The 15,864-nt window shown below is 29.8% G+C and overlaps 1 protein-coding gene across 2 annotated transcripts in view; it reads right to left on the bottom strand.

Moving 5' to 3' along the window:
- Positions 1-646: 646 nt before the first annotated feature.
- Positions 647-15,864, bottom strand: part of LOC143190604 (nose resistant to fluoxetine protein 6) — a 60,250-nt gene continuing 45,032 nt past the window's right edge. Inside the window, exons 12-14 of one of the 2 annotated variants that reach the window (XM_076395010.1) lie at positions 1,960-2,102; positions 1,784-1,891; positions 647-737 (exon numbers count right to left, since the gene is read on the bottom strand). In XM_076395010.1, coding sequence (XP_076251125.1) covers positions 723-737; positions 1,784-1,891; positions 1,960-2,102 — 266 coding nt within the window. In that variant the 3' untranslated portion in view covers positions 647-722. The remainder of the gene's footprint in view (positions 738-1,783; positions 1,892-1,959; positions 2,103-15,864) is intronic. The other variant, XM_076395011.1, reaches the window with a different exon arrangement.

Here is a 15,864-nt window from a genome sequence, read left to right as displayed (position 1 = left end):
TAGTTTTTAACATATTGAATTGACATTTATAACAAATTCTTAACACACCAGGTTAATTAAGAGAACTACCTGTGTAAGAACGAGACTGTATATGGTTATGGATATATTGATATACAAAAAATTTCAGTGAAAACTGTGAATTTCAAAAAATATAGATTATATATCTATGAATATATAGTATATTCAGAAATATTTTAAAATATATATCTTAGTGTTGCACTGTCCATTATTCATTTGACTTTCATAGTAATGATCTGTTTTAATACTATCATGATTTTTTGTAAATATAATCCAACCAATGAAACTCATATAAAAATCCGTCGACATTGTACCAATATCGAGTATCATTTGTGACCTAAAAAGTCTACTTTATAGATATAATTTGTTTTTGTTTTGGAAAATCTTCAGTAAAGCAAAACCCCATTTTTAATTAAATGTTGCTTATGTTACTAATATTGCAGATTTTCATCTGTATCTTGATATCTATTGTTGCCATAATGTATATTTTCGTTATTCATAAGTTCTCTATAAAAAAAGGAGTATGTGTAGTCAAGTACCTATAACAAGACTTTTCTTGTCTTTATTTTATATTTTATTTATTTGTTATTCAGCCTATTATATTTGGGATCAAATAAAAACAACAATATATCATGCATTATTTGTCTATTTATTAAACTATAAATTGATATCCTTCTTGTGTTGAATATTTTATTGTTCTAGAATTACGATGTTGATTTCTGAAAGATGCGAAAGAAATTAATTAAAATGATTAATTTTAAAGCATTTCTAGAGCTACTAACAATAATTCTTAGAGGATATTCCTTCATGATTAATTGAAGTAATTTTGTCATACCTTGACGGTTACCTTTTATATTTTGGAATTGGAAACCAGAAATAATTATTTATATACTTGCTTATTATCAATAGAGCCTTTAATGTGATTGTGATGTAAGCTCGAAGTAATCAGAAAGATCAATGTGTGGCGAATTTGTTGGTTAGGGATCGCATTTAATCTTTTTTATGTGAATTTTTATACTTTTTTTAACATATGGCCATTTTTGTTTTGTTACTCATGTTAATCAACTGCTATTTGATAGTATTTTTGCTGCTTCTTTATTTCCATGCTATATTTACGCATTAGTTTTAATGAATTTCATTAATGATTTTGTTACATTGGTAAAAATTTTGCTTTTTGGTATACTGCTGATATTTTAATATATTCTTCCTCTTAAATGTCCAATTCAATGTTCTTATGTTAACACATTGTATCCTCTCTTAACAAGAGTTGCTCATTCACTATCAATTTATTTACATTAAAGGTAGTTAACAAATAATTAATTACCAAATATTTGTAATTGATTGTGGAAATATTAATTGTCGTGCACATTTTGTATAACTTCGATTTTTAATGTATTTGGTATGTTTGAGAAAATATAGTGGTGAATTAAATGGAAAAATTTACTTGGATTATTTATAAAAAATCTTTAAGATCGTTTTGCATTCGTTATTAGGCCAAGGTTCTTGGGGGTATAATATACTCTTGCTGGTCGCATCGCAATGCAGCCAGGTCGCATGACTTAGATTATAGTTTAAAAGCTCTGATGTCAACTGGCAATGAAACAGGAGAAGCTTTGACGTGACATTTCCAGTAGATTGGAGAAGTTTAAATAAGAAGAATCATAAAAAGTTCTATAATATAAGTATTAGAGTAATTTGTTCATAAAAGAAACTAATTTAAATCAAAATATATAGTGAAATTATGGTAGTAATAATTAGCACTCACCTTTTTGATTAACAGGCTTAATATTTGAATCAACGGCGACTCAAATAGTATAGTAAATATGAAACCCAACCCTACCATCAGGAGTAAATCTCCAAAAGCTGCCATAAGCTAAAATTAAATTGTTTAGTTAAACTAAATTGTCGGGAGATGGCGCTTCGGTATTGCATTGTTCTCACCGAAGTAAAATCTGAAAAATAACTCGGTGTTTTGGCAGCTCCACTGGTCATGTATTGAACACCCATGTGGAGTAGATACATCCCGTAGCTGATTTTTCCAAGTATGCGGAACAACTGGCATGATAAAAAGTCATTTACAAAGCCTGTAAGTTAAGAATCAGACATGACTATTTAATTATTTCACGTGTTTAAATAATAAAAATATATCTAATTCTACTACTAGCACATGTTTTAAGTTATGGCCTATAAATTAATTTTAAGGATTTCAAAGAGATGGTGTTATTGTGTACTAAATCGCATTGGGTATATTAGTAATCAATTTCATGTTTAATGCTGTGTGAAACTTACGGTGAATACTGGTTTCGACTTTTTAAAAGTTTCGATTTCGACACCGAAGACATAGAACGTTCTGGACGGACAAGAAAATTTGATGAGGTTTTGAAGGGGTTGGTCGATGATGTTCGATGTAGAACACAAGAAGAATATGCAGTATTGTTGGGAGTAATACAAGAAACTGGTTACGATCGCTTGAAGAACACGGGAATGCTTTGATGGAAATGCTAAATGCTAATTATTGAAAGGAATTTGGTGAAATTCAGCTTCAACAGAAAAGAGAGTTTTCTATTTGCGTTCAGGTTACTAGTGATATAAACTAGATCTATTACGATAAATATAAGAGCACGAACATCATGGGGTACCTGGTAATGTATTAAAAACAACGGCAAAGCCGAATATTTATCCAAGTTAAAGCTTTGTATATGGTCGGATCAATTTGGCGCGGTGTACTCTGAACTATTTAAACGTAATGAAACCATCTGAAAGGAGCTGAAATCGACTACAATTGATGTGTTGTTGAGTCGAATACTGAATGAAAAACGGCCGGAATACGAGTAAGGATAAACCACTGTTATTCCTCAGCGAGACAAGACTCGATCAAACCGGTGAAAATATATTTGGAAATACACCCATCATATTCTCCTAATCTTTTTCTGGTTACCACTTATTACTACGTGTCTGAGCAGCGCTTTACTGTTTTTGAAGATACCAAAAAAAGGGTCTATTTGTGAACAGCTTCAAAAGATGCATCGCTCTTTCGAGATGGACTCCATAAATTGCCTGAAACATGGGCAAAAGTAGCGGCTATCGATAGACAATACCTTGAAATAAGTATATTGTACTGATTCTTCACAATTATGGTTTATATTAAATGAAATGCTTTAAAACTAATTTACAGAGGGCATTTATATTTAGAAAGTTTTATTTGATTACTTGCATTTATGCTATATTGCACTGGATATTTCTGGAATTTACTGTCATTATACAGTTTTTGTTTTTTATTATTTGATTTACTATACTTGTAAATTTCTTTGTTTATCCGTCCTAATATATTTACTATTAATGTTACAAATTATTAACATAGTTATAATCTCACACAAATACGCCTACTAGGCAAATATTGTTAGATATATTTAATCAACTTTCATAGCTTTCAGGTCCTTTTTACAAAAATAATATACATGATTTTATTTCTATTTGACTTTATACATTTTTAACCAGCATGTTAATTTTCATTTTGGATATTATACTTTCTTGGTGACGCTGTTCTTGTATTTGCCACTTAAATCAGCTGCTATCATTTTGCACATCTGTGCCTTACCTAGAATTTTTGTCTGAATTGCACAACAAGAGTTCATGTTTGAGTTACATTAACTAAAACAATAAAAATAATCTGATCTTATATTTTTCCCGCGAATTTAGTGGAAAATTGTTTGAATAAGATTAGAGTGATTTTTTTAATGTAATAAATATTTAAATTTGAAATAGGAGAAATATTAAAACATTGTTTAATTAACATTACATTAAAACATTACATTGTTGTAGAAAATAAAGAAGCTATATATTAAAGTAATATCATGTATTTATGTTGTAATTAAAATATATGTGATGTTAAGAACGTAAGCAATTAAATTATTGGCTGGATATAATTTGAGTGATCTATATATGTAACATATTTCTTTCTTCAACACAATCACTTTGCGTTTTTTATGCTTGGTATAATATATTTTTTTCTCCTTTGTTATCTTGTTGAAATATATATTCAAATCTTCAAAATAAATTTTTGTTGTTTGAGCTAATTTTTGATGTAATCTTTGAAGTGTGTGGTGACCAGTATTTTATGATTTATAATATAGAAGCTAAGCTGATATTAACTTAATTACTTATATAATTAAATAAAGGATATAATTAATATCGTGTAAAATAAATTTGTGCTCATAATTAAATATTTTATGATAACCACTTCTTTATAATCTGATTTTTTGAATATTTTTACAATTATGACATTAAGTTGTGATATATTATGATTAAATATCGGGTTAAGTTGTTCCACTTAGAATAAGATATAGCATTGTCTTGAGAAAAAATACAAATAATGACAAACCATTTATTGCGTTATTCCTAAACAATAAAAACTGTTAGTCCTGATATTTTCCAAAAGTATTTTTACGAGTTACGTTTTGTTTAGTTTGCTAATAATGTAATAAAGTTTTCAAGAGTAGTATTTAAAATTTTGCCAGATTATTTGTGGCAGCGGAATACATTTTTTAATTCTAGGACATTTATTGCGAAAATTACCTGCGGAAGGGAGTCATACTCTACAGTCAAAATAAATGCTCCCTACGAGCTTATACGAAAGAATGACAACATAAAAAATTGATTATTAGTCAAGATATTTGGAGTTAACAAGAGGAAGTTTTTTCAACAATGAATAAAAAAAGGTGTACCGCAAGACATTTTTTAATTATATATATGACATATTAAAAATAAAAGATGTTGTTATGGCTACATTTGCTGATGATATCGCGATACTTGCAATTGGAGACAACAACGAAGAAGTGACTAGCAAACTGCAGTGATAACACAAGTAATAATATAATGGAATTCAATTATGGAGATGTTCTGCCATAAGTAATATTTCAGAGGAAATTCTTAGTCTGGGAAGTATCCATAAAAAATTTAGGACATAAAGCTCTTTGAGGCATTAAAGTCATCCCTTCATACGCTATTAGGAAGTATAGGATTTAAGTGGCAAGTAAGGACAATGTTTTTAAAGCAATAGCATTTTTAGGGAGATTTATTTTTTTTATTTATTTATCTAGGCGAGATATGGATATTTCAAAATGGAACATTGGGCCACTTTTGACAAAAAACTAAAAAAGGCTATAAAGAGAACAAAACTTACCGGAAAAGTAAAAATTATAAAATAAAAATATACTTATATTGTCTTTTATATTGTTCATTGCACATATTTTATTGTCCATGATGGAAACAGGCATGGCTTTATTTCTGCAGCTGGAACACTAATTTGTCATTCGTTAAATATAAATTAAATGTTTTTGTATCACTTTTTTTAGAAATTGGAAGATTGTTAACAAGTATTTGATAGATTTGATATTAACAATTTAGTAATTTAAGAACCAATATTTATTATTACCAATACAGAGTGATAAGAGCGGAAACTCCTAAATATGAAGTATATATGTTAGAATTTATGAAGATATAATTAATACTAACTATTTTGTAGATATGGCAAATATTTTAGGGAGTAATGTAGTGATTAAATCTAATTTTATACAGAAAAATGTATAGACGAAACTCGAAAATTGAGATACATTAAAAGGACTAAGCAAGTGAACACAGGAAAGAAGAATTAATCGTTAAAAGGTAGATATGCTCTTTAATGAAAGTAAAATACATTTCTTAATATACAATTTTTAATTAGATATATTAGGCCCTTAGGACGTACCACTATATACGGAAACGTACCTAGAACTCTATCTCATAGGTGATCTGGAAAGAGTTTAATGTAAATATAATAAAACAACTTTAAATTACAAACTATTGTAGCTGTTCATTAACTGTAGTTTAAGTCCTTTTGAAATATATGTAATTGATGTAATACAATGTTAAAATAAATAATAATTGATAACGTTATTTTTGTTTAATTACTTCAATTACATTAGTATTTTGTCATGTTAGAGTCCATATAAACTAACACTTAAAATTGATGCGACAACATTGAGTTATAAATTTTGGTAACGTGCGTTGGTTTATCATCATGAATCTATTGAAAGGATGGAAGGTTGCGTTTCTATATTTAAAGACGCTATTATTTTTGGTTTATACGTCGATGTGCAATATTTCCTTCTTCTATAGTTTGAAAGTGGTTCAAATGCCTTGGACATAATTAGATAAAATGTTCGATATATGTATAAAGAGAAATTAGTTTAAAATATAGTATTGAGAAAGAAATGTATCAAAGAAACAACCAGCGTGCACAGAATGAATAATATAATCATCTAGCATAATTTGTAATAATTAAAAATGGTGAATAAAGATCATAAATAGATTAAAACATAGTTTATTATTTGCTAAAGCTAAATAAAACATTAAAAGCAAATTGGCCCTCCTTGTTTGATGTACATGTTAATTTTTATATATCTAAATATTTGGTGAACCAAAATCGCGGGTCAAAAGCCCCAACACTATATTAGTTATATTTATAAAGTTTATTTTTATCCACTTTTCATATTTCAGACTAATATGTTTTATCGTTATCCCCATATAGTGGAAAAAAAACATGTACAGTATATGTTTATACAAATATATAATATATTTTTATGACGAACAATTTTCTAACCTTAAAAAATAAAATATTTCACGATTATGTTTTTTCTTGCGCTAAAATTGATTACTTTTCATATCGCGAGCGACGTAGACTCGAGTGATTTAACCCGTATGATTTCGTTTCGCATCTAAATTGGTTTTGGCACTCTTGTAGATCGCGCATTCGACACGGAAAAGCGTCTGGAAGAAGCGATTTTATTAACTGGCATTCGTTCGTCGAATAACCGAACGAGTCGAGTTTTAAAGTCGTCCTTTTCGGCTTTTTCCTCCGTTTTCGAGTACGATCCGATACGCAAAACGGAATAATCGATTCCCACATTGAACGTACGATAGATTTATTAGGTTTGACGTCGCTAGAATTGAGCCATTTAGATTCCGTTAAGTGGAGACGTTAGCGTTAACTGGCAGTGTCGGTTTGGCGTGAAGAAGAAGTAATCGACGCACTCTAATGGCGTTTATTGTCAGTTTATATTTTGTGAGAATAATTTATTAAATGAAAGTGGTTCTAAAAATATATCTAAATCAATATTGTGTTGCGATTTATATATCGGATATACAGATCTCTTTCGCTATAAAAATTTGTCGAATGATTTGAAATTAAGAAATAAGTTAGGGCCAAAAGTTATCGTTGCTCCAAATAAGTTTACAGATATGGAACGGAAACTCTGCATGAAATGTTAATGTCACAGGAATCTAAATCTGGCAAAGCACTGATCGCTTTGTTTTAAATATATTATTTGTTGAGATCTGTTAACAATATAGTTAACAACTTATTTTCAATCATGATCTCTTTATTCCTATAACTATATATATATATATATATATATATATATATATATATATATATATATATATATATATATATATATATATATGCCGTATATATAATGTATATTCGCCGATTTCCCCGTCAATTATGGACCGATTATTAAAATTCTTTTTTTATTCGAAAGAGTGCACTTCTGACGTGATCCCATTGGGATATTGGGATCACCCCACGAAATTAGAATCAGATGGGGGGAAATCCGAGGGAAAACCTCAAATTTCAAAGGCGCGTACAAGGTTTTCACATATTTATTTATCTAAAATAATTAGATATTAGTGTATAACGTTGTTGTTGAACTGGTGTGACGAAAAATCGGAAGTGGTTCAATGTAAAAGTAGGTCAGTTTGCTTTTTAAGCAATAGCCATATCATATGAGACATTGTAGAAACATTGTAGGTAATTGTTTCTATGGTGTAATGGTTAGAACGTTGAGCTCACACGCCAGGACGATGATTTAATTCCCAACAGGACACCAGATTTTTTTGTTCTAGTTTGATTGGATTATTTGTAGAATCACCTAGACTAGGTAGCACATCGGGCCTAAAACGTTCCTTATATTCAATCACGGTCTCTTTATTCCTATAATTTCATCATGCTGGCTGTATTTCACTTTTGCTATCCATTGTAATGCTTGTAATTTATTGAGTAAATATTTAACACCAAAATAAAATATTTTGAACAAAAAAATTGAACCGACAAAAAAAAAGAAACTCATTAAAAATTAAAAAATTATACAAATAATCAAGCTCAATAATATAAAAATAATAATATAATTTTGTGACTTATACAAAAAAAGTAAATTACGAACCAAACAAATTTGTCTACTTTGTTGATCGGCACCGACTTCAAAGTAATTAGTTGATAGTAGTTAAAATAATATTGTAAAAAGATAAATAGATTTAGGTAGGTATTAAGCTAAATTATGTGTTATAGTAGAATATATAATACTTGTAGTAGATAGGCTAAATAAAGTTTTTGTTATTTTTATTTAGTTATAAAGACGATTATTAAGTACATACTTTATTTTGCTTTTTTGTGAGTTTCTTATTTCGTTTTTGGAGTTGATTTAATTCTTTTGTTAAAAATATTTTTTATAACTCTATTTGAACAGAATATTTTATATGCATTCTGATATACTATATAAGAAAATAATATAGAAAAAATCCAGTTTATTAGTATTTTTCGCCTTACAACTCATCCACAATTAATCCAAAAGAAGGGTGGAGTGCTTTTAAGGAGGTCATAGAGAAATTTTTAGGCAAATAGTCAAAAATATGCTAAAGGCATTTCAAGTATTAGGTTACGTTGTTGAGAGTAAATTTTCATTATTTTCTTGATTATTCTCTGGAAAATTTGCATTTGTGAATGACGAAGAGCAATGTAAACGATTCCATCAGAATACTAAAGAGTTGATGAAAAGATACGAAGGAAAATGGAGCGTCCCAATGATTTTCAATGTCGGACGCCTCAGAAAGTGGTTTTTTTCCTCCCTACAGTCTCAAAGGGAGAAAGAAAAAGGTTTTAGCGCGTGGTAGTGAACATATATTAGATAAAAAAATATGTATAATTAAGGGTTTGTAATTAAAGTAATATGTTTTAAGTCTTTTTTCTCTTATTTAGTAGAATTAACCTCTTTAATATAGTTACACAAATTGTCAAGAAACCTGTCGTCGTCTGACAAAAAAGAAATCATTTTAGGGTTTAGGAGTCCAAAATTTTACGCCACAAAATCTAAACAGCTTTTAGATTTTTTTGCAATTGGGTGTTATCGAGAACAAAATGAATATAAAGTATTTCAAATATATTTATATTAATATATGGGTTTTTATTTTATTTTATTAATATATTGTTACTATTCGTTTCCTCCTAACCTACAATTTGTCTTTATAATACCTTAAATATAACTAGGAGGACCCATCGCAGTCTCTGGTGAAATAATGTTTATACACGTCACTGCTGAATTTTTTAATATATGCACCTCACTACACAACACTACACAAGATCGGATGGTTTGATTCTTTTGAGTCTGTGTCCTGTTCTGGTGGTGTCCTAAATCTGCAATATTTCAATATTATTAATACTAATTATGTACTGATAATTGTGATTTTCTTCCAATTAGCCAGTACATTTTCCTATATTTCAATTCCAGTTCTTTACTTTTCTCCTTTACATGTTCCTTAAAGCGAACTTTTGCATCGAGATTCATTCTGAGATATTTAGTGTTGTTGCTATATGGAATGATAGTATTATTTAATGTTATTGGTGCTTGTACAGTTTGTTTATAGGTGAACTGTACATATACAGATTGACTTTCATGAATTCTTATTTTCCAGGCTTATGTCCAATTATTTATATTGTCACTTGCCTGTTGTAATTTTCGTGAGGCTTCGTCACTTCTTCCGACAGCTATAATCGCAGTATCATCAGCAAATTTAGCCATTGTAATATTTTCCGTTTGTGGTATATCACAAGCGTAGAGTAGATAAAGCATTCGTCCCAGTACACTTTCTTGTGGTACACCTGTTTTAACTCATTTTATTGTAGAGTAAGCTTTATATTGTTTGACTCTAAACATTCTGGTTGTAATGTATGATTTTAATAGTTCGGTGTGTTGTTTTGGTAGCATTTTCTGTAGTTTATGAACAAGGCCTTCATGCCAAACCTTATTCAAGGCTTGTGCTACATATAAAAATATAGCTGAGCATACTTTTTTAATTTCGTAGGCTTTTTCAATAATATCTGTTATTCTGTGGACCTGGTCAATTGTTGAGTGTTTGTTAATAAACCTAAACTGGTGCGTTGGTATTAGGATTTTTCTCCCTATGATCGGTTTTATTCCTTTCAACAGGATTTTTTCAAATACTTTAGATATTACTGGCAGCAGTGATATAGTTCTATAAGCTTTTATTTCGTTTGCTCAGAGATTTTGGGATCATTATAATTTCCACCATTTTCCAAATGTCTGGGACATGTTTTAATCTAATTTCTGTACTGATCAAGTTGGTGAGTTTTTTAAATCCCTTTCTTGGTAGTTTTTGCAGTAATTCTCCTGTTATTGAATCGTAGCCTGGTGATTTCTTGGGGCTAATGTCAGTTTTAATAACTTTGGTTTACTCCATCGGCGTGACTAATTCAATCATCGAATTTTCAGCTTCTATATCCGGCAGATTATGTTGAATATTAGTTTCGTTTGGTTTGAAAGTTTTTTCTAGATATGCAGCAAATGCTTCTGCGTTTTGGTGATTGTCACATGCCCAATTCCCACATAAGTCTCTTATAGGTGGACTGTGTAAACATGAGCGCTTTAGATATTTTGTGGCTTTCCAGAGGGAGTAGTCAGTGTCTTTATCATCTGTTAAATTTCTCAGGTAGTCATTTAATTTTTTGTTTTTAATTTCCAGTATTTCTCTTTTCAGTCTTTGGGTTATATTATATGAACTATTTTTATTTTCGGGTGTTCTGTTTTGTTGCCATTTTTTTCGTAATTTACGTTTTTCGGCTACCATTTCCTTCTCTTCTTTTGGATAATTAATTGCTTTAGTTGTACTATTGATTTCTGGAGTATTGTTCGAAGTAGCTTATTGAATATCAACTACCAATTTTTCTGCTTCAAAATGTAATTGTTCAGTTGTCTTGAGGAGTACATTTAGTGGAATTCATTTGTTCAATTCTTCAGCAAATCCTTCCCAGTCTGTTCACTTGTTTATTAACGTTGGGTTTCTTTCATTTCTTATTATATTTTCTCTCAACGTCAACTTAGCTCAACATTTTTTTCGACATTTATGTAGCTGGATATATGGGTAAAACTAAATAAATAAAAACCGACTCACCAGCTATGTTCCTACCACTTATACAAAATATATAGAGAATTTTATTTTTCACACTTTCTGTACTTGTAGGCACTTGTTATATATTTAAATATGTGACCTACAACTTATGTAGCTTACTCAGTAGAAATTTAATTTAATTATCACTTTACCTTGTACATAATAAACCGATATACCGTGTTTTGTTTATTTTACACCTTATCGATTTTTATTTAGTTACCTCGCCTGTTTAATACCCATTTTTTTCGCCACTATTAATGCATTGTAGGGGCTCTATATCGTAATATTAATCAATCAATCTATTAAACCATATATGATCCATTTTGATCGATGGGCTTTTATCGTTATTCGGGTGAAGTATTACATTGGTATAAAAGTTTTTAGTTGTTGATATGAGCTATTTTGTCAGTCAATTAGATGAATTTGCCAAGGTTCCATACAAGTCGTAGTTTAGAGATATATCTACGTTGGGTGAATAATATATGATCCATATTACTAGAGTGTTTACAAATCAGTAATAGTTTTAAAATACAACACAAACCGAATACTTAATATACTTTAATCTTATTTGGCCCATTTTAAAGTAAACCATCCATTAATCCAAGCATTCGCGGTAATTATTTTTACTCTGTTTGATACGATTGTTGAGTTTTAATTAATGTAATGATATTTAAATTATTATTTAATTCTATTTTGATTTCCATAATTCATATATCTTTTGGGTTTTGAGCTGAAATTATATGAGCTAAATGATTGATGATAAAATTAAATAAAACTAATAATTGTAATACATTATGTAGATAAAAATGCAAGAGTTATTGTTAGTGTATTATTTGTTATTATTTCATTAGAACAATATTAGATGTGGATTGTGTGATATTTATGTGGAAGCACAATAATAGAAAATATATACATGCTGAATATTTATTAATGGTTTCGACATTTTTAATAATAGCTAATGATAACTAAATTAATTTTTCTGAAGAATTAGGTTTTGATACCATACTATTACTTTTTTATTCGAAATTGCCTGAATATAATTTTTACGCTTGTTACAGAAAGCTATAAAATAAGGTTCACAATAGATTCAGAGAGGTAAATAGAGAGTGAAATATTATTAATATGTAATGTTTTTAAGTACAGGACCCTTTGGATTTATTTAACTTTTAGTTAAAATAATTGTTTAAAATAATTTTATACCATTTGTTGAGTTCCATTAATATTATTTTGTAACATTATTACTATTGTATTTAAAAATATATAGCTTTTCATAGAATAATTGTATTAAATGACTTTATTGACTCTAGACAATGCGGGAACTTAATTAATGTCTTCGTATCAGTCGCATCCAATTTAGTTGTCTATCTGTTTTCGATTATTAATCAACTGCGGCAGCTTGGTTATGGATCTTCTTACGGCCACAAGACAGTTGGTAGTTTATTATTGAGATGTTTACATTTAATCGAGTTAGTCATAGTTGTTTGTTCTTGCAATTACATCAAGTTTTCTATTATGTATCATTGCATTTTTATGATTCTATTATTGTGGGAAAGAATTTATATCATTTTTTATACTTAGATTAAAGAGGCGTAAATAATAAAATTGTAAAGCCCTTAAAACTCAACCAGAGTGATTACATCGCGGGACTTTATATAACTGTAGAAGAACCCTGTTTATAACACTAATGTTAGTGAATGTTAGTAGATACCTTTTTGGATGATATGTACATATATTGATATTTTGGTAGCCGATATTTTTCGATATTTTTTCAAAATAAATTGAATATAATTTTTAATAAACTTTTAAAATTGGTACTTATATTAAAAATCTGGTAAATTTTGTTACCTATATATATTTAGAAAATATATATATTTATTAGGCTAATATTTTATTATTTTTTTCGTAAATAACCGATATTTTTTACACTTGTTGCAAAAATATATCGATATTTCAATTTGGTGGCCAACACCCCTAATAACAACTGAGAGATTACACCATAGAAAATATATTAAACAGATGGTATATGACACTATATAATATGGAATGGTAAAGGATTAAAGTAAAACGAAAATCATGGTGGTGGAAGAGTCAGAAGTAATAAGTTTATAATTTGAGTATGAAAAAATCGAATAAGTAAATGCATTTAAATATGTAGCTATCGAATTTGAAGATATTGTACTTGGTTATAAATATTACAAATTCATTAACGACAAGGAAATATCAAGGAAAACTGAAGCTTTAAAAGTAATTAACAGATCGACGTTAATATTAAGTTATGCGACGTGGGTATTATCAATGGGGGTAGGTACAGTAGAAGAGTATATATACAAACCTCAGAAATGCAACATGTCAAAAATGTCAGGGGTGTAATAGAAATCGATAGGATGAGAAGTAAAGAAATAAGAAAATATCCTAATATTGATTTAGTGGAACTCTGGTGACTCTTTTGGTGGAGATATTACAGCACATGGAGGATACGAGATAGCTATAGAAAATATGGGAAGCAAGGACTCGCCCTTTGTCGAAGTCAGAGGGCGATTTAAGTGAACCTTGAACTTGGGATGAGCGTGTTAGAGAGATATTTCAGAAGAGATGAATATCATTAATCGAACCAAAAGGGCTGAGCAAATACAACAGATAATGTGAGGCATTCATACATGGAGTAAGTGAGAGGAGAATAAACCTAACACACTATGTGGTACAAGAGGTGTTTTTCTGATACTATATTATATGTCAAGTTGTAATTTTTATTAATAATTGATATGGCACTTTGACTTGTATTGTTGAATAGTTCTATTTGCAAACTGTATATCAGACCGGAGTATAATTGAGTTATGCGTTCTTATTGCTTTTTCATAAAATTGTTGAAAATGCATTGAAATTTAAAAGATTTACAAGAGATGGTAGTATGTAATAAATCTCATCGGGTACATTTGCAATCAAGATCATGTTGGAGCCTAACTAGAAGTTTGAACAAAAATATTATTTCAGAGTAAATAGATTTTGCGGAAAGTATTATTTCTATACGTTAATTTTACTTTGATCTAATGCTGTGTGAAGCTTATGGAAACCATGCTTCATCGATATTATTATGTCAATACTGCTTTCGACGTTTTAAAAGCGGTGATTTTGAAACCGAGGTTAAAGAGCGTTCAGGACAATCAAAAAGACGAGGATTTGAACGCATTACTCGATGACGATTCATGTAATATGGAAGTAGAATATACAGAATTGTTGGGAGTAACATAAGAAGCCATTTCCAATTGCTTCAAGAACATGGGAGTGATTCAAAATCTTAGATAATTTGTGCATTATGAATTGATCTTAAGAGACATTCTGCTTCAATGGCAAAATTTGACAGATTTTTTGCATCGTATTACTACTGGTGATGAAAAGTGAACCCAATATTATAATATTAACAAAATAAATTATGAGGACCACCTTGTCATGCCGCAACATCTATGGCAAAACCAAATATTTATGGTTCCAAGCTAATAATTATAAGCTATAAATTCTGCTAAAATCTAAAAAACCCACTCGTCTTACTCTCCAGACCTTCCTCCTTCTGATTACTATTCTTTGCGACACATCGACGAGTCGGGATCTATCTGAGCAGCGCTTTACCTTGATGAAGATACAAAAAATGGTCTATTCATGGATAGCCTCAAATGATGTAAATTATTAAAAAATGCGATATTGATATACAGAAGTTTGAATAAAATACGTTGTGTGGATTATTCTTAATAAAGCTTCTAATGAAAAAATATTTAGAACTAATTTAACACGCCAATTGAAAAGTGGACTGGACTGACACATAGATGGCGCTAATAGAGTAAATCCATATATTTTTAGTTTGTAATTCACAAAATTTCAAATATCATTTTGAGTGAAGCAACTTTTGTGAAAAAAATGAATAAAAATGAATTTCGCGTGTTGATAAAATATTGCTTTTTGAACGGAAAACATACAGTTGAAGCAAAAACTTATCTTGATGCCGAGTTTTCGTACACTGCCCCAGGAAAATCACCCATCAAGGATAGGTATGCTAAGTTTAGACGTGGTAAAATGAGCACCGAAGACGGTGAACGCTGTGGACGCCCAAAATAGGTTGTTACCGACGAAAACATTAAAAAAATCCACAAAATGATTTTGAATGACCGTAAATTGAAATTGAATGAAATAGTAGACACTCTGAAAATATCAACTGAACATCTACATCATATCATTTACGAATATTAGGATATGAATAAGCTCTGTGCAAAGTGAGTGCCGCGCGAGTTCACTTTTGACCAAAAACAACGACGAGTTGATGATTCGGAGCAGTGTTTGAAGGTGATCAAGCATAATAAACCCGCGTTTTTACGTCGATATGTGACAAGAGATGAAACATGGTTCCCTAATTTTACTCTAAAGTCCAATCGACAGTCATCCGAGTGGACTGCACACGATGAAGCCGCTCCAAAGCGTGGAAAAGCGCTACAGTCGGCTGACAATGTTATGGCGTCTGTATTTTGGGATGCGTATAGAATAATTTTCATTGACTCTCTTGAAAAAGGAAGGACCATC

The sequence above is a fragment of the Rhynchophorus ferrugineus genome, unplaced genomic scaffold (assembly GCF_030347505.1).
Source record: "Rhynchophorus ferrugineus isolate W39M unplaced genomic scaffold, kcgeb_rfMv2 rfM2, whole genome shotgun sequence".
Lineage (NCBI taxonomy): Eukaryota > Metazoa > Arthropoda > Insecta > Coleoptera > Curculionidae > Rhynchophorus > Rhynchophorus ferrugineus.
Note: the sequence above shows the minus strand (reverse complement) of the source record. Positions and strands in the feature narration are given on the sequence as shown.